Source organism: Papio anubis, chromosome 3, assembly GCF_008728515.1.
Source record: "Papio anubis isolate 15944 chromosome 3, Panubis1.0, whole genome shotgun sequence".
Lineage (NCBI taxonomy): Eukaryota > Metazoa > Chordata > Mammalia > Primates > Cercopithecidae > Papio > Papio anubis.
The window spans coordinates 183,659,161-183,683,786 of NC_044978.1; the positions used below are offsets into that span (position 1 = coordinate 183,659,161).

General features: G+C 56.0%; 1 protein-coding gene across 5 annotated transcripts in view; it reads right to left on the reverse strand.

The window, feature by feature from the left end:
- Positions 1–7,030: 7,030 nt before the first annotated feature.
- The window catches only part of MAEA (macrophage erythroblast attacher), a 50,334-nt gene continuing 32,738 nt past the window's right edge, over positions 7,031–24,626 (reverse strand). For 3 of the 5 annotated variants that reach the window (XM_003890910.3, XM_009202931.3, XM_021938191.2), the window contains exons 4-9: positions 23,498–23,620; positions 18,324–18,400; positions 14,488–14,596; positions 10,811–10,944; positions 8,433–8,628; positions 7,031–8,097 (exon numbers count right to left, since the gene is read on the reverse strand). In XM_003890910.3, the coding sequence (XP_003890959.1) occupies positions 8,002–8,097; positions 8,433–8,628; positions 10,811–10,944; positions 14,488–14,596; positions 18,324–18,400; positions 23,498–23,620 (735 nt within the window). In that variant the 3' untranslated portion in view covers positions 7,031–8,001. The remainder of the gene's footprint in view (positions 8,098–8,432; positions 8,629–10,810; positions 10,945–14,487; positions 14,597–18,323; positions 18,401–23,497; positions 23,621–24,626) is intronic. The other 2 variants (XM_021938192.2, XM_021938190.2) reach the window with 2 other exon arrangements.

The following is a 24,626-nucleotide window of genomic DNA, read 5'->3' on the forward strand; positions in this document are numbered from 1 at the left end:
GGGGCGGGGCAGCCTGGGATGGGAGACGCGCTAGAAAAGAGGCGGGAGGGCGCAGAAAGTCCTTAAAGGGGCTGCGGTGTGCGGGCGCCGGGGGCGGGGCCGGCCCGGAAACAGGCCGAAAGGAAGTTCCGGTTTGGGCGTCAACGCCACGCCTGCCCGGAGTCTCGCGGCCAGGTCCCTTCCCCTGCGGAGGGCCGGTGAGGACTGCCCAGGCGGGAGGGCGCGGGTCCCTGGACCCTGGCGCCCTGGACCACGCGGCGCCTCCCCGCTCGGGCCCGAGAAGGGAACCCCTGGGCGGGCTCGGGGGTCTTCGGGGCCCAGCTCGGCGCCAGACACGCAGCAGATACCCCTGGGCCCGGGCTGGCCCCGGGCAGAATGAGGAGCAGAGGCGCCGTCCGTCCTGCCGCCGAGGTCCGCAGCCTGGAACGGAGGGGAGTGCGAGGCCGGCTGCGGACGGACCGACCTGGAGGTGGCTCAGGAGGAACGCGGTGTGCACCCCACTCGCGGGGCGCCCGGCACAGGCCACGCAGAGCAGACGCCCAACTGGGCGTCCGGGGCTGGGTGCATGGCGGGGGCCGCCGGCGGCGGGCCGGGGTTTCTTTTTCGGGGGGATGAGCGTGCCCTTGCATTAGAGTGGTGGTAGCTCACAACCCTGTTAATCGTATTTTTGTAGGGTGGGTTTCTCAGTAAAGCAGTTCTTTTAAAAAAGAAAAGAGGGACTCCCTGCGCCGCCCCTCTCTGCAGCACCAGCCTCTGTCCCTGGGCGTCAGTGGCTCCCAGCTCCTAGCCTGCAGGCACCCTGAGCCGCTCCCCCGCCTCACCCCTTCCTCACCCAGCCTCTTGCTTCACTGAGCAAGCTGGAGCCAGATCCTCCCTCAGCGCCCCTTGCCCTGTGCACCCAATCGCCGGCCTGTGGCTTCCTCCAAGGCACCCATCCAGCAGTTTCCCTCTGTGTTCTACAGCAGGTTTTTTTGTTGTTATTAGTTCTCATTAGCATAAAAGGGTGCCGTTTCTCCCATACTAACAAAACCCTCTCTTTATCCGACTTCTCTCACCAATTGCTAAGTCCAGTTTCTTTTACACTGCCCCGGGGTGTCCTCTCAGCCCTCAGGCTCTACAGCACAGCCAAGCTGCCCGTCCACTGTCCACTGCCCTCTATCAGCTGATGGCCCTGCAGCCTTTTTTTTTTTTTTTTTTTTTGAGACGGAGTCTCGCTTTGTCACCCAGGCTGGAGTGCAGTGGCGCGATCTTGGCTCACTGCAACCTCCGCCTCCTGGGTTCAAGGGTTCGAGCAATTCTCCTGCCTCAGCTTCCTGAGTAGCTGGGATTACAGGTGCCCACCACCACGCCCAGCTCATTTTTGAATTTTTAGTAGAGACGAGGTTTCACTATGTTGGTCAGGCTGGTCTCAAACTCCTGACTTCCGGTGATCCGCCCGGCTCGGCCTTCCAGAGTGCTGGGATTACAGGCGAGAGCCACCGCGCCTGGCCTGCCCTCATCCTTCTGTTCGCTTGGACCAATTACCTGACTCACTTGGGCTTCTCACTTCCTCACTCCATACCCATTTGGTTTGCAAATCCTGATAGCCCTACCCTCAGAACACATCCAGATCTGAGCAGGTCCCACTGCCTCATTGCCACTGCCAATTCCCGGCCACCCCTGCAGTGGGTCACTGCTGTCACCTCGTCTTTCACTTGTGCCCTGGTACCCCTAGACCATTATGCAGCAACCAGAGGGACCTTTGAAAGTCTAAGGTCGGATCACAGGATTGCTCCACACAGAATCCTCCTACAGCTCCCATCCCAGAGCAAAGCAAAACCTGTCGTGGCCTGCGTTTGCCGCCCCCTACATCCCACCGGTCGACTTCTCCAACCTGCTCTTGCTATCACACTGGGCCTCTGGGGAGCAGATCCTTCTGCCGGGAAGCTTCTGCCAGTATCCAGAGCTCCTTCCCCATCTCCGTCCAGCCACTGCTCATGTCTCACCCCTGAGCAAACACTTCTGCACCTTCCCGCCTTCCCGGCTCAGGACCCCCCCCACCCCCCCGGCCATTTTCTTAACCTGCTCCGCTTGTTCCCAGGGCACTTCTGGCTTTGTATCACACAGACTTACTATCTTACTAGCTGATTCGCTTTTTTCTCTTCACCCCTAAAACATACAGTCCATAAAAATAGAGATCTTTGTTTTGTTTCATGAAGCCAGACACAAAGTAGTGCTCAATATTTGTTGAATGCTGGATAAGATTAGAAAGCCAAGATAAATCATGATAAGAATTAGACGATATTTTATTTTTTTGTTTTCATTTGAGGCGGAGTCTTGCTCTGTCGCCCAGGCTGGAGTGCAGTGACGCGATCTCGGCTCACTGCAACCTCTGCCTCCCAGGTTCAAATGATTCTTGTGTCTCAGCCTCCCAAACAGCTGGGATTACAGGCACCCACCACCATGCCCAGCCAATTTTTGTATTTTTAGTAGAGACAGGGTTTCACCATATTGGCCAGGCTGGTCTCGAACTCCTGGCCTCAAGTGATCTGCCCACCTCAGTCTCCCGAAGTGTTGGGATTATAGGGGTGAGTCACTGCACCCAGCCAAGAATTAGAAGATACTTCTAAAAGACATTTTAAAAGAACCAACAGAAACTTTGAGATGATAAAACCCAAGCAGTATAAACAAAACCACCCAAGGCACATCTTAAATTGCAGAAAACTAGTGATAAATCTTAGAAGCAGTCAGAGTAAAAAAGGCATATGACATATAGGCGCAAAGAAGCCAAAGATTTCTTATCCCTTCCACCCCCAACAACAACAACAACAAAAGCAAGCCAGAAGAAAATGGAACATCTTTAAGATGGTAAAAGAAAAAATACTGTCAATCTAGAACTATATATGCAGCAATATAGCCTTTTAAAACAGGTGATACAAAAGCATTTTCAGACAAAAGCTCCATGAATTATGACCAGCAGATTTGCAGTCCAGAAACTGTTATAGGATGCTCTTCAGATGAAAGGAAAATGATACCAGAGCCAAACTATAAAAGGAATGAAAAATTCTATAAATACTTTTTTTTTTTTTGAGACAGAGTTTCACTCGTCACCCAGGCTGGAGTGCAATGGTGAGATCTTGGCTCACCACAACCTCTGCCCCCTGGGTTCAAGCGATTCTCCTGCCTCGGCCTCCTGAGTAGCTGGGACTACAGGCACGTGCCGCCACGCCCGGCTAATTTGTGTATTTTTAGTAGAGATGGGGTTTCACCATGTTGGTCAGGCTGGTCTCGAACTCCTGACCTCATGATCTGCCTCCTGGAGGTGGCAATACCGTAGATGAGAGAAGGATCGAAATCTACAGGAAGATATGCCATATTCATTGGTTGAGGACTCAATATTGTTACGATTTTTAAGTCCTTGTTATGGACTGAATTGTGGCCCCTGCCTACCAAATTCCTATGTTGAAGCCCTAACCTCCAATGTGACTTTATTTGGAGATGAGGCCTTTAAAGAGGTGAACATTAAATGGGATTCTAGGGATAGAGCCCGCATTTGATAGGACTGATGTTCTTGTAACATGAAGAGACTCCTGAGATGTGTGTGCATAGGAGGAAGTCCACCACTGGAGGACACAGTGAGAAGGGGGCCGTCTGCAAGCCAGGAGGAGAGGCCTCACCGGGAGCCAACCCTGCCAGCATCTCCTCTAGAACCATGAAGAAATAAATGTCCATTGTTTAAACCCCCTAGTCTGTGGTCTTCTGTTATGGCAGCAAGCAAACGAATACCGTCCCTTTGGGGACAATAGGTTCACTGCAGTTCCAGTGAAAATCCCAGCACACTTTTTACAGTGTGTAGCAGACACTGATTAGTCGACTCTAAAATGTACGTGGAAATGCAAAGGACCTAGAACCACCGAGACCATCTGAAAAAGCAGAACCGGAGGACTCATGCTCCCTGGTTTCAAGACTTGCCTTAAAACTGCAATAATTAAGATAATATGGGCCGGGCGCGGCGGCTCACGCCTGTCATCCCAGCACTTTGGGAGGCTGAGACAGGCGGATCACGAGGTCAGGAGATCCAGGCCATCCTGGCTAACACGGTGAAACCCTGTCTCTACTAAAAATAAAAAAATTAGCTGGGCGCGGTTGCGGGCGCCTGTGGTCCCAGCTACTAGGGAGGCTGAGGCAGGAGAATGGCGGGAACCCGGGAGGCGGAGCTTGCAGTGAGCCGAGATCTGGCCACTGCACTCCAGCCTGGGGGACAGAGCGAGACTCCGTCTCAAAAAAAAAAAAAAAAGAGACTGTGGTGGTGTTAGTACAAGGATAGACCTAAAGGCCAATTTAACAGAAAACAGTGTCCAGAAATAAACCCCAACTTACACAGCCAGGAATTTTTTTTTTTTTTTTTTAATGGAGCCAGCATTATTCAATGGGATGAGAAAGGTCTTTTTAACAACTGGTGTTAGAACAATAAACATACGGGATGGGGTGGGGAATCATCCTCAAGCTCTTCCTCACGCAACACACACGAGTTAGAGATGTGTCATAGACTTAAACTGAAAAGCTGGAACGGAATCTTCTGGAATAGATAAGAGAATATTATCGCAACCCTGGAATAGGCAGAGTTTTTCTTTTTTTTAGAACAAAGAAAAGCATTAGCCACAAAGGAAAGAATAAATTGAACTGCACTAAAATTTAAAAAATCTGCTGATCAAATGACAGTCAATAAAGCATAAATACACATATCCCACAAAGGATTTGTATGTGAGGAATTCCTACAAATCAGTAAGATAATGCAATCTAAAATGAGCAACAGACAAATATATAAATTACAATCAGCACATCAGGAGGTCAAAATCAGACATCAGAGAAAAGGAAAGGAAAATCACACTGAGGCTGCAGTGCACACCCACCTGAATGGCTAACCTGACAACACCAAGTGTTGGCAACAACATGGGGCCACTGGAATCCTCACACTGCTGCTGGAGTGTAAAATGCTACCACCAACTTTGGATAAATCTTTGGCATTTGTGGTACAGTTAAACATATAAACACACCATGACTCAGTTCATTCTACTTCCAGATAATTACTTCCCAAAGAAATGAAAATAATGTCTGCAAGAAGACTGGCACACAAATGTTTGTAAGAGGTTTACTCATCATAGCCCCAAATAGGGAACAACCCAAATGTCCATCAAGAGAATGGACACGGGCCAGGTGTGGTGGCTCACGCCTGTAATCCCAGCACTTTGGGAGGCCAAGGCGGGCGGATCATGAGATCAGGAGATTGAGACTATCCTGGCCAACGTGGTGAAACCCTGTCTCTGCTAAAAATACACAAATTAGCTGGGCTGGGCGTGGTGGTGTGCACTTGTAATCCCAGCTACTCAAGAGGCTGAGGCAGGAGAATTGCTTGAACCCGAGAGGTGGAGATTGCAGTGAGCCAAGATTGCACCACTGCACTCCAGCCTGGTGTACATTGTGGTCTGTGCTCACACGGATTACTATCTCTCCTACTCAGCAACACAAAGGACGCAACTGCTGACACGTGCAACAGGCATGAACTTCACAAGCGTCTGCAGAGTGAAACAAGCCAGACCCACCAGTGTCCACACTCCACCATCTGACGCCTATGGAGGCAACCCCCCCCCCCGCCACGGTGACAAAAATCAGAGCAATGATTGTGCCCCGGGGTTGTGGGTAACTCAGAAGGCACAAGGGGTCCCTTTCTGGGGCCATGGGGACGTTCCATACCTGGGCTTCAGTGGTGGTCACATGGAGGTACATTTATTAAGACTCACTGAGTAGCTTTTACTTATATGTGCATTTTGGTGCATGTAATTTGTACCTCAGTTGAGAAAGAGTCCAGCGAGATAACACAACCAACAAAACATCTCACATTCAAGACTCCCAGTGCCTCTCGCTGGTGCGGATGTGGAGCAGGTGGGTGGAAGCGGGTGCAGCCGCTTTAGCAAACCGTGTCTGCTGAGTGGACTCGTGACCCAGCAATGCCACTCCTCGGCATCTTCCCACAAAAGGATGATGTGTCCAGCAAGGGTCACCTCCCAGAGTGCTCATAGCAGCTTTACCTGGACACTGCCCAACGTCCACCAGCGTGAGGGGCTGGGCCGCTGTGCTTATTCCACTGGAGAGCACAGGCCTTAACCAGGCAAGACGTTGCCGTGCAGGACTGCCGAGTAACACTGAGCCATGGACCTACGCCATGTGGCCGGAGTGAGCCACTCTGATGACTGACCAGGATATTGACTGGGCAAGGCCAGGGGCTGGGAACAGTCTGTTTGGTGGTTACATGCGTGTTACACAGAAATTCATTATGTGAACTTAGAATGTGTGTGCTTCAGTATGTTCTACTCAAGTTAAAAAGGAAAGAACAGGACACAAGGCAAGAAAAGCCCCTGCACGTGAGGACGGTGGAGCCTGGGCGGCTCAGAAGCCCGGGGAGCGGTGTGTGCGGCAGTGGGGCCACAGGGTCTGCTTCAGCCAAGGGCTGACCCGGGGATGGGCACTCCAAAGTGGAGCATGTGGGAATGTGGTGGGTTCCAGCCGGGTGCTGTAGAGGGGCCAGGGCAGCCACCATGGGGTAAGAGACGGGCTAAGGGGCACCAGGCTGGCCACAAGAGCTGGGATGGGCTGCTGGAGAGAACAGGTGTGGGCGGTGGGGGGAAGGGCCAGTGGCTATAGCCTAGACTCAGCCCAAGCCGCAGGCCCAGGCTTGCTGGTGGCTGCAGCCTGAGCCCCCACCCACCACAGACAACGGCCTGTGGGTTCCAGGAACCAGTGTCTGAGTCATACCCAGCTGCAAGCTGGGGCCTCCAGACACTGGGGCCATCACGCCTCAGGGCAGCACCTGAGAGGAGGACTGCGCTCCTGGTGCGGTCCGGGCAGGAGTGGCCGCCAGCCGGCTTCTCAATTCCCCGTGGCCGTGGTGCCAGAAGCGATGCACATGCCCGCCGTGCTGCCCGGGCCCCAGGGAGGAGCAGGACACAACCTTGGTGTTAGAAACGCACGGCAGCCTCGGCTCACACAGAAATGAGAAATAGAAAACCATTTTATTCGCATGGTTTACATTTACAGTTTATTAGCTAGTCAACATCAACATGCAAAAATAAGCACTAACTACAAACCTCTACAATATGGTTCTCTGTCAACTACGATGGTTCATTTGTTTTGAAAAGTCATCAGTACTTCTCTCAACTGAACGATTAATTTCCGTAATGGATAGTATTTAGACTCTACAGTTATGGAACCATCCGGCAAGGCCTCTGCAGAAACTTGGTCCCGTGGATTTCCACGTTATACATTCTCAAAGCAGGAAGTAAGGCGGCACACGGAGGGTGTGATATCGAAACTACGCACGTAGGAACACAGCCCCGCAATGTGGTATTGAAACTACGCACGTACGAACACAGTCCCGCAGACACGGCCCGCGAGGCAGGCGGGCGTCCTCGAAGCCAGCCCCTGACGGTGGCGGCGCCAGGCATTTTGGCAGCAGCTCTCGAATGAAGCCGTGAGTGTCCCTTGTGGCGCAGCATCGCGGGTCACTGCAGGTCAGTCCAGTGCCACTGCCACCTTCCCCGGCCGGGCCAGGGCCAACGGGAGGTGGTGAAGGACCAGCCCGTTCTCCAAGTCTCATCGTTCACAGAAGGAAAGAAACTGAAAACACAGGGAAATCATGGACTCCTATATTTTAAACGTTCTAAAGTTTCCCTCAGTGTTTAGGTCAGTCTTTAAAGAAAAGTTTCCTTCGAAAGTTGAAAGTACTTTTCAGAAGCATCAAATGGTTGACGTGTTACAAAATCCTACCAATCAAAATGCTGTTTTCAAGTACAAACTTATGAAACCTTATTTTCTCTCTTCCTAAGAGTATTTATTGTTGCTCACTCATCTTTGGTCGCAAGAAACAGAAACGCCGCGGCAGGCTGGAGCGCGAGGCAGGAGGAAGGCACGGCCTCCCCGCCCGCTGCAGCCCGTCCCCGAGGCGTGCGCTTGGCGACGTGGGGCCTACATGATGTATACCTTCTCGGCTTGTGAGAAGTGGAAGACTTCTTTGGTTCTTGGGCAAACGACTTTATCATCTTGACGGATAGAAAGCAGAGACTGAAAAATAAAACCGGGAATGCGTTAAGGCAAGCGAATACAACGTAAACAGATTTCCATGGAAAATCCCCACAACGAACCACCAGGGAATCACTCATCCTCTCAGGCAAAGTTGCTTCCCAAAGGCACACCTGCCAAAGAAATCCCGGGGCCACCCCGCCTGTCCTTCCTGCCCCTGATCCATTTCGAATGAAGCTAAGGCATGGTGGGCAAGAGGACAGCCCTGTTCCGATGGCAACGTGTGCCAGCCTGGACCCCCTGCCCTGCCTGCCCCACACAACCCTATTCTGATGGCAACACGTGCCAGCCTGGCCCCCCTGCCCTGCCCCCCTCACATTGTAGCCGTAGACGTAGCCGTTGGGCAGCATCATGGGCGGGTTGTTCTCATTCATCACGTCGCCGGAGATCTTGCAGACCAGGCGGGAGTTGGCACAGTGGGCCATGGGCAGGGGCTGCGCCAGCTTGTTCAGGGAGCGGCTGCACACGGGGCAGTCGGGGCTCTTGGAGCTGCCGTCCTCTTTGTAGCACTGTCTGTGCGTCGGGTCAAGGAAGGGTTGGGGACCGCCCAGGGTGAGCCGAGCCCCCTGTGGCCACTCTACCCCGGGCTGCATGCCATTCTGGCTATGTGAGCACTGTGCAGACCACATGGAGTATCCTTCAAGGCAAAGGAAGTGCTGCACTTGACAGCTAAACAGCCCCCCTGAGGCCTGGGGGAGACAAGAAGCCCGCACCTTCCCGCCCCGGCCTCCTGCGCCAGGACCACATGCACACAGCGGCTCCGTCGCCCACCACCCTCTCCCCCGCCACGCAACCTCTCCAGGCAGGACAAGAGCCACCCAGCAGGGATGTTCTGCTGGCACCTAGGAACAGGCAGTGGGCAAGCACACCAGCCCTTCCCCTCAGAGTTCCACAAAGGGGACAAGGGAGGGGGCCTGAGTCTCATTCATATCCCAGCACAGCCAGGAATCAGCACAATCCCGAAACACTCACTGCCTTCTGGGCCTGAGTCAGGTCACACGAGAGACATTCACAGGCGGGGACAGAGTCAATCGCAGGTGAGGGCAGAGTCAGTTGTAGGAGGACAGTCAGTCACAGGTGGGGGCAGAGTCAGCCACAGGTGGGGATAAAGTCAGTCACAGGTGAGAGCAGAGTCAGGTGCAAGAGAACAGTCAGGGCAGAGTCAGTCACAGGCAGGGACAGAGTCAGTCACAGGCAGGGACAGAGTCAGTCACAGGCAGGACAGAGTCAGTCACAGGCAGGGACAGTCAGTCACAGGCAGGACAGAGTCAGTCACAGACAGGGGCAGAGTCAGTCACGGGTGGGATGGAGTGAATCACAGGCAGGGATGGAGTGAGTCACAGGCAGGGACAGAGTCAGTCGCTGGCTAGGAGAGTCAGTCACAGGTAGGGGCAGAGTCACAGGCAGGACAGAGTCCGTCACAGGCAGGGAAGAGTCAGTCGCTGGCTGGGAGAGTCAGTCACAGGCAGGGACAGTCAGGCACAGGCAGGGGCAGAGTCACAGGCAGGACAGTCAGTCACAGGCAGGGAAGAGTCAGTCACTGGCTGGGAGAGTCAGTCACAGGCAGGGACAGAGTCAGGCACAGGTAAGACAGTCACAGGCAAGGACAGAGTCAGTCACAGGCAGGGGCAGCGTCAGTCACAGGCAGGGACAGAGTCAGTCACAGGCAGGAGCAGAGTCAGTCACAGGTGAGACAGTCAGAGGCAGGGACAGAGTCAGTCACAGGCGGGGACAGAGTCAGTCACAGGCAGGATGGAGTCAGTCACAGGCTGGGGGAGTCAGTCACAGGCCGAGGCACAGTCAGTCACAGGCGGGACAGAGTCAGTCACAGGCGAGGACAGAGTCACAGGCAGCATGGAGTCAGTTGCAGGCAGGGACAGACTCAGTCGCAGGCAGGGTCAGAGTCTGTCACAGGCAGGAAGAAGTCAGTTGCAGGTGGGACAGAGTCAGTTACAGGAAGGAATCAGTCAAAGGGGGACAAAGTCAGTCACAGGCAGGGCCACAGTGAGTCGCAGGTGGGGACAGAGTCAGTCGCAGGCGGGAAGAAGTCAGTTGCAGGTGGGACACAGTCAGTCACAGGAAGGAATGAGTCACAGGCAGGACAGAGTCAGTCACAGGTGGGGACAGAGTCAGCCGCAGGCAGGAGCAGTGAGTCACAGGCAGGAACTGAGTGAGTCACAGGTGGGACAGAGTCACAGGCAGGACGGAGTCAGTCACAGGCAGGCACAGAGTCAGTCGCAGGTAGAGGCAGAGTCACAGGCAGACAGAGTCGGTCACAGGCGGGACAGTCAGTCACAGGTGGGACAGAATCAGTCACAGGCGGGGGCCAAGTCAGTCACAGGCAAGGTTCTTGGTAATCACATGGGGAAACTATTCTGAATGGTAATCTCCCAGCCGCCAGAACACATCAGAGTCAGGCTTTTAGATCAATGCTCGGTGCCCACGGCAGCATCTGAGATGACGAGAGAGAGAGGAAGGGCGCCACTTCCCAGAGTGAAGGCTGTGCGACGCATCCAAGGCCCCTCAACATGGCCCCACCTCGACCATCTAGACACTGTGCAGGTGCAGCACGCAGAAGCCCGGCTCTGTCTGTGGTGGGAGGACAAGGGTGGCAAGGTGCAGGGTCAGTGTGTTAAAATGTGACCGAAGACGCGAACCCCAGGCCAAGCCGCACTGTGCACAGGAGGCAGGATACGGTGTCTTGATGGCTGAGAGGCCAGCCTGCAGGGTGAGGGTGAACACAGAGTTGTTTCCCAGCTGGTGTAGTCGGTAGTTGTCGTACCGGAACTGCTGGATCAGCATCCGCCACCGTGCAGGGTCCAGGAGGTCCTGGAAGACAGAGGGCAGAGGGTGCTGGGGATGCTCCCAGGGAAGCTCCTGGGACAGCTTAAAAATGTGGGCCATGGTGGGGCAGGTGCCATCGGCCCACAGCCATCCCCCAATGACCCACACACTCTGTGCTAAGGGTCAGCACAAAGCATAACTCCCTCAAGTGCTGACTGAAACACACAGTGGGATGAGTGGACTTAACTCTGATTTCAACACACTGCAGGATGAGTGCTGACTTAACTCTGGTTTAAACATGCTGTAGGGCCAGTGCTGACTTAACTCTCTGATTCCATCACGCTGCAGGATGAGTGCTGACTTAACTCTGGTTTCAACACGCTGCAGGATGAGTGCTGACTTAACTCTGGTTTAAACATGCTGTAGGGCCAGTGCTGACTTAACTCTCTGATTCCATCATGCTGCAGGATGAGTGCTGACTTAACTCTGATTTCAACACGCTATAGGGCCAGTGCTGACTTAACTCTCTGATTGCAACACACTGCAAGGCCAGTGCTGACTTAACTCTGATTTCAACATGCTGCAGGACAAGTGCTGACTTAACTCTGATTTCAACATGCTGACGGACAAGTGCTGACTTAACTTTGATTTCAACACACTGCGGGGTGACTGCTGACTTCTCTGATTTCAACATGCTACAGGGCCAGTGCTGACTTAACTCTGATTTCGACATGCTGCAGGATGAGTACTGACTTAACTCTGATTTTACCACGCTGACGAATGAGTGCTGACTTAACTGATTTCAACACACTGCAGGATGAGTGCTGACTTAACTCTCTGATTTCAACACGCTGTGAGGCCAAGTGCTGACTTAACTCTCTGATTTCAACACGATGCGGGACAAGGGCTGACTTAACTCTGATTTCAACACGCTGCGGGATGAGTGATGACTTAACTCTCTGATTTTGACATGCTGCAAGGCCAGTGCTGATCTAACTCTGATTTCAACACGCTGAGGGATGAGTGCTGACTTAGCTCTGATGTCAACATGCTGCGGGATGAGTGCTGACTTAACTCTGACTTCAACATGCTGCCGGATGAATGCTGACTTAACTCTGATTTCAACACGCTGCAGGACCAGTACTGACTTAACTCTGATTTCAACACACTACAGGGCCAGTGCTGACTTAACGCTGCGATTTCAACACACCGTGGGGCCAGTGCTAACTCTGTGGTTTCAGCACACTGTAGGGCCAGTGCTGACTTAACTCTGTGATTTCAACAAGCTGCGGGGCCAGTGCTGACTTAACTCTGCTGCGCACTGTGACAAAAATGGACTCACAAAGTTGGAAGCACAGCTCAGTGCAGAGAGCACCTCAGAGCATTAGGTGTAAAAACTTACTTTAGAGAAATCATGTATAAAACGGAAAATAGCCAATCCATGTTAGGTTAAAGCATCACAGAACAGAAAATTAAACCTCATTAATGTCTGTCCCTAAATAACCTCAGGTTTAGACTTGGAGAGAGAGCATGTGTGAGCACAGGAGAGAAAAACCTTTAAATCAACCCAGAAAGGCCGCTCAGCCTCTAGCGCGGGGGGAGACGGCCACACCTGGAGGGAGGGGAGGAGGTCATCAGGGGACGTCACCCGTCAGTCTCCATAAGCTTCTCAGTCTCAGTTTAGGGTAAATGCCACACTTAAATCCAACATTTTGAAAGGCTGCTTTTAATCTCATTTTTGTATAAGAATCAAAGTCTACAACAGAGGAAGCCCACAGTCCAGAAGGTCCTCACTGAGAAGGAACAGCTCCTGGCACCCTCACTCCCCAGGACCGGTTGCCTCTGGGCCTCTGGCAGCTTCCACCATTCTCTGAACAAAACGCTTCCTCCTGTTTCTTGCCTGACCCATGGCAACGGGGCCCATGTTCTTGCCACGAGACATGGTTTTGCCCCCTGAATCTGGCAACTGATGAGCCTTGGGGCTAGTACTGCCTGCCTCCCTCTTTACCGCACTGCAGGGCTGCGTCCGGCGAGAGGTGCACGCTCCACCTGGCCTAGGCCCAAAGTCTCAGCCCCCCGTATGTGTCAGCCTTTCTTGCATTTCTAACAAAATCCTCTCCAGAGCAAGCAAGAGAAACAAGGTGCCAACTGACAATCTGGGAAGCTTAGACTCCACCCCCGAAGATCCTCTTGACCTAATGATGGTTTATTACGAGATGTCCCAAACGCCTGAGATCCAGGAGAATTCAGGCTGAGAAAGCTTCCAGCAGCTTTCAGAAGGCAGCAGGTCTAGGTCTGCCCAGGGCTTTGCAGTCCCTAGAGGGTGGTGGGTGGGGGCTGCTGGGAAACACCCCTGCCTCTGACAGAGACCGGCGCCAGGCTCAAAGAACAAACTGTCAACTCCAGGAGGTTTCATCCGCTTCCCCCTTTTCCAGGAACTGAAACTGTTCCCAGCGTGATGAGCACAGGGGTGGGCATGGGGGTGAGCACACGGTGGGCATGGGGTGGTTGCAAGGGTGGGTACACAGTGGGCACAGGGGTGGGTGCAGGCGTGGGCACACGGTGGGCATGCGGGTGGGTGCAGGGGTGGGTACACGGTGGGCACGGCGGTGGGTGCAGGGGTGGGCACACGGTGGGCACGGGGGTGGGTGCAGGGGTGGGCACACGGGCATGTGAGGGGGTGCAGGGGTGGGTACACAGTGGGCACAGAGGTGGGTGCAGGGGTGGGCACACGGCACAGGGTGGGTGCAGGGGTGGGCACACGGTGGGGGCAGGGTGGGTGCAGGGGTGGGCATGGGTGCAGAGCAGAGCCACTCACCCGGGAGCAGCTGGCTGCTGGGTTGGGGCCAGGTCTGAGCACAGGGTGCTGGTTAGTGATGGCAGAACCCCCACCCCTACCCCAGTGACCACGGAGACTTGGAGGCTCCAATATGTACAGGTAAAATACAAAGCGTCGCACGAGGACCACGGAAACCACAGAAGATGGTGCAGCCTAACACCTGACTCGGGCTGCAGAGAAAGGAGAACCAGGGAACAGGGCAAGGAAGCTGGGCCCTGGCTGAACACGCCAGGCTTAAAAGCTTCCTGAACCTTTCTCATTCAACTTTTTTTTTGGAGACAGGGTCCCGCTCTGTCACCCAGGCTGGAGTGCAGTGGCACAATCTCGGCTCACTGCAGCCTCAACCTTCTGGGCTCAAGTGATCCTCCCACCTCAGCCTCCCGGGTAGCTGGACTACAGGCAGGTGCTACCATGCCCAGCTAATTTACAAAAAAATTTTTTTTGTAGAGATGGGGTGTCACTATGTTGCCCAGGCTGGTCTCAAACTCCTGGGCTCAAGTGATCCTCCCACCTCAGCCTCCCAAAGTGCTGGGATTCCAGGGGTGAGCCGCCACACACAGCCCTGATTCAAAATTCTTACGAGCAAAATGGGAATCGAACAAGAAAAGCCTGTCTTGGCAGGCTGGACAGGCCGTGTGGCTGGGACAGGGCCCTCACGTCCTGCCCCGTGTATGGCAGCAGTTACAGACCAGAGACACACCTTGCATCCCCACCCCATCACGACACCGACCCGCGGACGCAGGTCCTACCTTGTACGGGGAGATGTGCGTGTCGGGCGGGAAGGCCAGCATGCCCATGGCCTGGCGCACCTCGTCCAGCTGGCTCCCTTCTGCTTGGCTGAAGTGCTTTCTCGCGTGTCTAAAAAACAACATTTTGGCACATGTAAGTTTGCGTTTTTATTTTAATTTTTAGAGACAGGGTCTTACTCTGTCACCCAGGCTGGAGTGCAGTGGCACAGTCACAGCTCACTGTAGCCTCGAACTCCCGGGCTCAGGCGATCCTCCCAGGAAGCTGAGACCGCAGATGTGCGGCACCACGCCCAGCTAATGTAAAAAACGTCTTATTAGAGACAGAGTCTCGCTGTGTTGCCCAGGCTGGTCTCCAGCTCCTGGGCTCAAGCCATCTTCGTGCCCCAGCCTCCCAAAGTGCTGGGATTATAGGCATGACCCACTGTACCCGGCCTGTATTCTTAAGTTGAAAAATCTGAGCTAACAGCGTTTATGTCAGAGTCTAGGTACAAAGTAATCGCCTCACTCCAAGCCGACCTGCTGGGTGGGGCTGGGATGGCAGGAGGTGCAGCTCACCTGAGGCTGGAGAAGCAGCTACCAGACACTCCTTCCCCCAGGGACAGGGCACCCAAGCCACACACACAACCCACGGAAAACACCAGAACTGCAAATGGCACCTGCCCCTGAGGCCTCTCCAAAACGATTCTGGTTTACAAGGAACCCAAACCTTAAGGACTCCCACTGCCCCTGGATGCTTGCCTCTGTGGCCCCTGTGGCCCCAGTGGACCCAGCGGACCAAGAATGTGTAGTCTGCTCGACTGCAGTCCTTGCTGTTCGGCAGTGACACCCAGCACAACCTTCCAAAGAACAGCCTCCCTCAGCCCACAGGCTGGACTCCCTGCAGATCCGGCCCAGCCCTCTCAGCCCTGAGCCTGCCACACACCACATGCAGCCACAATGTTTCCTGAGCCAACTCTGCGGGATGCACACAGGCCCGCTCCAGGCCAGAACCCCACTCCAGTCTGCGGCTAGACAACTAAGAAACCAAAGCAGAACACGACAGGTCCCTTTCAAGCTGATCAGAGGGCACCTGCTCACCCCAAGGGCCCCCATTTCCATGGCCCCCCACACACACAGGGTCACCGTCCCTCTGGCTGTCCTGAGGACCTGCACCCCCATGTCCCGACCCTCACATGGGCCCCTGTGCACCCCACGTCCTCAGCCCTCAGGGCCCCTCCCCCAAAGCGACCCCAATGCACAGAACCTCAAGTCCCACGTGTGAGTCAGCCCTGTGCTGTCCAGAACAAGGCATGTACCCAGGAACACGGGGCTGAGGAGGTGCCGGGTGCTCACAGTGGCCTCGGAGAAGAGGCAGTGACTGGCAGAGACTGGAGTTAGTGCAGGAGGTGCCCCCGCAGCCCCTTGATGGATGGCACGGTGACCATGTGGTGGAGGCACCACCAGGGGAGCCTGGGGCAGCAGGGAGCGGGGGGTGCCCAGGCTTGGGACCCAGCCTGGGGAGTCCACACGGCCAACCCCGCAGGACATATGCAGGGACTGGGAGTCGGCGGTGAGTCCACACGGTCGACTCCGCAGGGTGCGTGTACAGGGGCTGGGGACGGCCATCCGAGATTCCAGTGCCTGTGCATCTCCCTCCTGGAGTGTGTGGGGGGGTGTGTCTGAGTCCACGAAGAGCCCCACCCAACCCCCTCATTCCATCTCTGGAGACAAGTCACCCTTCGTCCTACGCCAAGACGTGCCCAGAACACGGCCCACCAGGGCTGTTTCATTCAACGGGCATCTCACCTCCTCCCAGAGCTGCTGAAGAGGGAATTTAATCTCTGTGGTTGACATCTATGAGATCTCATTTGCGTGACCTGGTTTACGCATCTTATCTCACTATCAATCAAACCCCAGACGGGTGAGGCCAGACTTCCCTGACCAGGCCCTGGCACCTGGAGACCCACTCCCAAGACGGCCCCAGCAGAGGACGTAGCTCACACCGCGCCTGCTCCCGAGCACTGGGGTGTTGTTTGCCACGCCTGCCCCACTGGGTGGGGAGGCTTCAGGGCAGCACACGTCTGCGTGGGGGAGGAAGGACCTGGGACCTGCCTGCTCCTCCGTAACAGACGAGGCCGCAGAGGGCACAGCTCTGAGCTCGGCTCCAGACATGATGAGGCATAGGCCCTGCGAGTCTCCAGGGCAGATTCTACCCAGAGTGGGGCAAACACAGGCAAACAGACCCCACCCAGAGCAGGGGGGACACAGGCAAACAGACCCCACCCAGAGTGGGGCAAACACAGGGAAACAAACCCCACCCAGAACGGGGGGGACACAGGCAAACAGACCCCACCCAGAGTGGGGAGAACACCAGCAAACAGACCCTTCGCGGAGCCAGCTGCCACCCAGATGAAGACACCTGTGACAGGAGGGGCTGCAGGGACAGACTCCAGGATGGACATGTTTTGTTCTCAGACTCCTGGGCTGACAGTGGCCGGGGCCCTCAAGGAGATGGAGGCTGACTCGGGATGGAAGCAGGCTGCGGCCGGACAGAGGCCAGAGACACAGGCACCGAGGCTGCACGGAGGAGGCCAGAGCAGAGCAGGAGCCCCTCCTCCTGACAGGGCGCCCCGGCCGTGTCCCCGGAACGCTCACACGCCGCTCTCCATTGGGCTGGGTCCTGAGACCCCCCGCTTTAGCCCTCTCAGGCACAGAAGGGCAGTGAGCTCCCCTGCCGCAGGACCTGGCTCACTTGTGCGTGAAAACGAGGCCTGATCTGCCACCATGCATCCAGGCTGGCATCGGGAGCCAGAGCAGGACCCCGGGCCTCCAGGGCCCACGCAAGGGCAGGGTCTCGCCGCAGTTCTGCCGTGCGTTGTGGGGACCACCCTCAGACCTCATCACGAGACGCCCACTTCTCCGAATCAGCCCTCTGTGGAACACTCGGCCACCCAGCCTGCTGCAGGTGGATATGGAGTCGCGGCCGGGTTTCTGTGGGCACGGACAGGCGGCCCCTCCTGGCAAACACACACCTGCTGGGCACTCGCCCGGGAGCTTTGGGCCCACCCCACACAGCAACTCAAGCGTCACCGCGAGGCTTGGCTGCTCAGGAACCTCCACAGAAGTGAGTGAGATGACCCAGCACTGAAGGAGCAGCCCTGCCCTGAGACAGGGTGAGCACGACTGGCCGACACCGCCCAGGCCAGGCACCCACTGCTGCCTGACGATGCCCGCTCTGGAGAGCCAGTGGGAAGCCAGCGGACAGCCTCTCTTGCTTTGCAGATGCCGTGCCCCCTAACTGGGCTGAGCCACAGTGACAGCCAGCATCCCCTCCTCAGGCCTGACCGCCAGGGCGCCGCTGGCCTCAGCACACTGCACAGCACCCTTGTGTTGGAGACAGGCCAGGGAACCCAGAGTGTCCTCGCCACACGCTGTCAACACTCCCCAATGACCCTGAGGGACATTCCCAAGCTCAGGGCACTTGGAGCCACCTGAGGGCCACATGTCAGAGACACGCCCAAACTACAGAGGCTGGCGGCACTTTCCTGCGTGGAAAGGGGCTACCGGGAGTCATGTTTTACGCGGATGGTCGGGACGTCAAACTGGTTCCCCTGGCAGCCATGGGGGTCTGGGTGCCCACCTGGGGCCACACTTTGGTGGGGGCCCTGTCAGGCTCCAGGCCTCACTCCCCAGGTCCCATTCAGGAACAGTGGGAGAAGCAGCCACCTGAGCGGGCAGGGGTCAGACTCAAGACCCAGGGGACATCCCAGGACCCAGACCATGATGGGAAGGGCTGGCAGGGGCCGCAGCCGAACATCCTGCCCTCCCTCGATTTGCCGCACGACCGCGATGCCTACCTCACGGCGTCCAGTCTCTTATTCTGCCGGATGAGTTCAATGAACTCCTGGATTCTGAGGCTGAACTCCAGGCAGCTCTGAAGGCAAAGACAAGACGAGGCTTAGACAGCACATCCCACAGAGCCCGGGTGCCCGGGTGCCGCACCCACACGACCACCAGCAGACCCCACAACCAAAGCTCTGAAACCCTCTCTCACAGGCACCAGGAAGGCAGGGCTGAGCCTGAAGCTGCCACTTCAACCTGCAGCTGACTTTCCGGGGGGCACGGGTTCTGAACGTGAGTCCCGCCCCTGCTCCTGGCTGCGGCTGACTTTCCGGGGGGCACGGGTTCTGAACGTGAGTCCCGCCCCTGCTCCTGCAGCTGCGGCTGACTTTCCGGGGGGCACAGGTTCTGAACGTGAGTCCCGCGTCTGCTCCTGCAGCTGCGGTGGGGCGTGCAGCCGTCCAGCATTTCAACTCGAAGGCCGGGGCACTCAGGGTGCTCCCGGGAGCGCAGGCCTGGGAGACGCTGGGAGGGCAGAGCAGCAGGTGCGGCCGCTGGACCAAAGGCACCAACCCCTCTGCAAGGACAAAGCAGCTTCCTGGCTCCTGCCCTGATGCCCCTGCTTCCTCCTTTACACCCCCACCGGGCCTCTGGACCCATCTGTCCCGAGTGTAGACTGGGTGCTGGCTTGAGCCTGGGGCTGTTCTGGGAGAATGTGGGCAAGTCCTGTCCTGAGGCACTGAGGCCCAGGGCGGGGAGGAGACAGTGACCACACATGGGGGTGCTGGGTGGTGCCTCACAGGAGCATGAGGCAGAGAAGCAAGCTTGGAGCAGGCAGGACCCAGGGCAGCAGGGCAGGGAGCGCCTGTGCCGAGGTTATGGACGGGGGACCGCACAGACACCGGGTGAGAACACGGCCGGCAGAAGCCAGGGCCAGCGCCGAGGCCCCAGGCAGGTGGCACATGGAACGGAGGCCTGGCCCAGGGGACACTGAGGTCCTGGGTGGCTGCGAGGCCAAGGGGCGGCTCCCGTGAAGGGAGGGTGCTTCCAGGATGTGTGGGAGATGGAGAGAGGCCGGGTCGGGGCTGCTGGCTGACAGCAGCATGCCTGAGGCGGGGGCTGGGGCGGAAGCTCCTGCAGGACCAAGTCCCACATGCGTCTGCCTCTGAGTCTCTCACGTGCAGCTAAGGGAAACCCACGGAAGCCCAACCCTCACTCTGAAATCTCAGCAACCTCAGTCCAATGTGGGCCGAGACTTGTGGCTGGGGTGGGAGCAGTGGCAACATTGACCAAAGTCATCCAAGACAAGACGCGGATGCTACAGTAGGGCCATGTCCGTCTAAACCATAAGATCTTCTGTGTGGTTTCAGGACATTCTCAGGGCTTCACCCCGCAAACAGGATATAGGCGGGGGCACCACGGAGCAAGTCTTGGGCTGGGGCCACATTTGTCACTCTGAGTTCACGTGGTCTGGATCTCAGGATAGTACGAACAGAAACTCTACGTGGCAAATGAATCCACCCCAGATCACTGTATTTAAGTCGAAGCTCATCACTTCCATTTCCCAGAGCTTTTCCCACTGAGCTTTCTGAGGGGCCACCTGTGTCCAGCCCACCCTGCCTGCCAGCCTTGCTGCCCCGACACACAGAGCACCCACAGCAGCGGCTCCGTGTGGGCGTGGGGAGGGGCTGCCCAGACTCCCTGGGGGCCAGCCAAGGCGCCGAGAGCCACCTGCCTTCCAGGGTGGGGCTCAGAGGGGCTCAGGTCCCTGCCCTGCTGCCCCTGCCCTGTGCCCTCAGCCCCTCACCGCCCTGTGTCCCTAGACAGACAGGTCAACAGGCTGTACGCAGAACTCACAGGCTTGCTCCAAACCGGGGCAGGAGGACTGTCTCTGACCCCAGCAGTGGCATAGGCTCTGGGCAGGGGGTGCCAGGCTTGGTACAAACCAGTCCAGAGGCACAAGGTCACTGCAGGGTCCCCAGTCCCCACCCCACTAATCAGTAGACAGACTTTGGTCAGCACTCCACTCCCTTCAGAGCCAGCCCAGCCGGAGAGCAAGGGAAGAGCCAGCGAGAAAAGACAGAGGCTCCCCACCAGGGCCCCACCTGCCTCCCAGGGGCCGCCTGATGGCTGCCGTGTCCAGAGCAGGCGAGTGCTGGGGCTCCGTCTAAAGGCAGGAAGCAGCTGCCGAGGGGGTGCTCTAGAAGACCAGGACTCTGCGCCCACTCTAGGTTACCGCTTCACACAGTGGACACCTCAAACCTGCTTTTCAATGACACCTTTTGCTCTAGGAGGTTACTTTCAATTGGTCCACTAACACGTAAGTGTGTCATGTTGTGAAACTTAGGTATTCAGACCCAAATCTAAAACACCGAGTCTACGTTGTCCCACACAGCATGGAGCGCCAAGGCTGTGCCCACCCTGAGACAGGCGCCCACACTGATGGCTCTGTGTGGCTTTCGCACAGACGTGAGGCACACAAATCACTGGGTCTTCAGGGCCACTCGCCCACCCAGGCCTGTGAAATCCATTTCCCAGCCAGGTCAAACTTGGGCCTCAAGTTTCTTTTCCCATCGAGGCTCTCGTGGCTGGTCCAAGGGACCCATGAGGGCACCGTCTGGCTCCTCCCTGTCTCCCCACATGCTCCCTGGCATGTGTGCACATGTGAGCAGACTGCACAGACAGCCATGTACCCCGCCTGGCTCAGTTGCATCTCATACCGGGCATGTTTTCGTGTCATTTGGAGTCTTCAGGGTTCATTTCTGGACAGCATCCAAACATGGATTCAGGCCCCATCCAGTCTCAACTTCATCCAACACCAGGCACGTTCAATCAATCTCAACTCATCCAACACCAGGCACGCTCATCCAATCTCAACTCATCCAACACCAGGCATGCCTATCCAATCCTAACCCCATCCAACACCAGGCACGCTCAACCAATCCCAACCTATCCAACACCTTCAGGCACCATCCAATCCTCAACTCATCCAAATAACTCAGGCACTATAACCAATCCTTAACCCCATCTAACACCAGGCACGGCCATCCTACCAGGTAATCCAATCCACCCCATCCAACACTTCAGGCACTTTAACGAATCTCTCAATCCCATCCAAACACTCAGGCACGCCCATCCAATCTCTAACTCATCCAAATACTAGGCACGCTTAATTCAATCTCTACCCCATCCAACACTCAGGCACGCCATCCAATCCTAACCCCATCCAACACCAGGCATCATCCAATCCCTAACTCCATCCAACAATTATGTACTTAACCTAATCTCTAACCCATCCAAATACTCTAGGTATCACGTACCAAATCTAATCTCTTAACTCCATCCAACACTCAGGCACGCTTCATCCGCCTACAGGCATCCAATCCAACCCCATCCACCACTCCAGGTACTTCATCCAACTTCTAACCCCATCCAACACTTGCACCATCCCAGGCATCCAATCTCAGCACCAGCCACCACCGAGATTTTTACCCCAGTCCACACGCAAGTGAGTCTGCACTCATGATCCCCAGGGCTGCTCTGAGATCTGAGGAACAGAATTAGGCCCCCAAGGACTAAAAATGGTCAGACGCCTCTGACGGACAGCAGCCATGGCCATGGGAGCCAGGAGCTGGCCTTCACTTCTGTCCCATGGAGAGGAGCTGGCAGAGATACATACACGCGAGAAGCGGGCCAGGCCACGCATCAGGTGGGGCCAGGACACGTACAGGGCGGCCTCATCTCCAATGGGTAATCCTGGTATCCAATCCCAAATCATCCAACATATATCTCAAATTTATCCAATACCAGGCACACTCGTCCCCCAGGCACACATTCAGGGCCCCAACTCCTGGCCCTGCCTGTCCCCACAGCAGCTTCAGACAAGTCGTGTGCCTGCAGCAAGCCCCCAACACCCTCCAACAACACTGTCTGGTAGGTAACCAGGGCTTGCAGAAATATCCTGGCAGCACCAAGAACCTATCTTCCCTCTGAGGTCCACATGAAACAGCCCCGGCAGAGTTCCCACTGTGAGGCGTGTGCCGGCTCTCTGGGAGGGAGTGTGGGGCTGGCACTGTGTGGTGGGGCCGTGGGTTACATACCAATTCTGGCTTTCCTTTCAGGGTTTCCACACCAACATCCTCACTCTCTTAAGGGGAGCCACTGGCCGCTCCGCTTTTTCACCCCGTCCTTGCTTCGTGCTTGTTTTGGTGGCCCTGAGTGGCAGTGTGTCACTCCTGGCTGGTAACTGTGTGCACCCTGCCAAACCCAGCCAGGGTGGGGTTAAAGCAGTGCTCAGTTTAGAAAACAGAAGAGTTTTGCTGATGGAGGCAGAGGTGTTAATATAAAACATTTCTGCAAGCCCCTAGGGTGACAATGCCTTTTAATAAGCAGGTTTAAATTCTGTCATTTAACAGTCCATTTTTTAAGCCTCTTTTGGTCTCTAGAAAAGTGGGTACTTGGCCGGGCACAGTGGCTCACGCCTGTAATCCCAGTACTTTGGGAGGTTGAGGCAGGTGGATCACAAGGTCAGGAGATTGAGACCATCCTGGCCAATGTGGGGAAATCCCATGTCTACTAAAAATACAAGAATTAGCTGGGCATGGTGGCACGTGCCTGTAATCCCAGCTACTCAGGAGGCCGAGGGAAGAGAATCGCTTAAAGACGGAGGCAGACATTGCAGTGAGCCAAGATTGCGCCACTGCACTGCAGCCTGGTGACAAAGCAAGATTCTGTCTCAAAAAAAAAAGAAAAGTGGGTATTCGTGAAGAATATCATAGCCCAGAGCTCTGCAGCGTTGCAGATGGAGAATGGCTTTCCGACCAGCTTTTCTGTGTCTGTAACTGACTGCAGGGAGCCACGGAGCAGCCCCCATGGAGCAGGACTGATGTGTCTCTGGGCTCCGAGCCCAGAGCCCCAAACATGCTATGTACACGTGGTCAGCCTCCCGTAACCGATCCCTCTGAGCCTCATGCCAGGTGTGTGCAAACTGCAATGCCAAATGAGGTGCACTTTTCCGGATTTTAGCCTAAAAGTGTAACACAACCACCAAAAAAATCTCCCAAACCCAACCCCCACCTTACAAACCAAAACCAAACTACTGTGAACCACCAGGCGAGGGGGTGCTGGCTGCAGGGCGGGTGGCGCGGCCTCGGCCCCGACCCACCCCACCCCAACCTGGGAGTCTGTGCACCTTCATCTTCCGCAGCCGGGACTTGTTGTCATGGCACCAGGCCAGGCAGGTGGCCGTCTCACGCCTCTCCAGGGACTCCTCCACCTCTTTGGCCGTCAGGAACATCTCAATATTCACTAGGTCCTTAGAGGAAGGAAGCAGCTCCTGGTCAGAATGTGCTGGCTCAAGGCCCCCACGCCACCCTCCCGCAGCCCGGCCTCCATGAGGCAGGGCCCAGCACCAGCCACCACTCGAGATGCATCTCCAGTCCACACGGTGAGTCTGCACTCATGGACTCCCCAGGGCTGCTCTGAGATCTGAGGAACAGAATAGCCCCCAAGGACCAAAAGGTCAGACGCTCACGTGGACAGCAGCCATGGCCAAGCAAGGGAGCCAGGCTGGCCTCGCCTGTCCCATGGAGAGGAGTTGCAGAGACACACACGCAGGCGGGGCCAGGCCACGTACCAGGTGGGGCCAGGACACGTGCCAGGCGGCCTCATCTCCACTCCCCACAGCCCCCCAGCACATCTACAGCCCCTTCCTGGGCAGCCCCCTCATTTCAAAATCAATAGTAAGTGAATAATAACATGGTAAATAATACATAAACACACTATGGCTAGTATCACGGTAGTTAGAACTGATGATTTATATATATAAAAAAAAGAAACCCAAAGTAACCCAGGCTTAGCATCGAGGCTCTGCGAGTGGCCGGGCACAGGGGGTGGGTGCTCAGTGCCCAGCAGTGGAACCCATGGTCACCGGCTGAGGCAGGACAGCAGCCAGTCCGGGACTCCACCAGGCACTGCGAGGCTGGGGGTGAGGGCGCACGTGGTCCTCAGCAGCGATGGCTCCCGACCTTCCCCAGTGGGACCAAGGGCAGCACCTCCGCCCGCACATGGCCCAAGACCCAGTGGCCTAGCGCGAGGCCACAGATCACCCCTTGGGTCCCACAGCCCCATGTCTGGACACTGGCCTCACAGACGCACAGTTTTCTTTGATGATTTCCCTTTTCTGAAACCCCTCATGGCGTTGTTTTCTTGCATCTTTTCTTTGATGATTTTTCTGAAACCCCTTCATAGTGTTTTCTTGCACGTTTGCTTTGATGATTTCTCTTTGCTGAAGCCCCTTCACGGCAGGCATATGTTGGGTC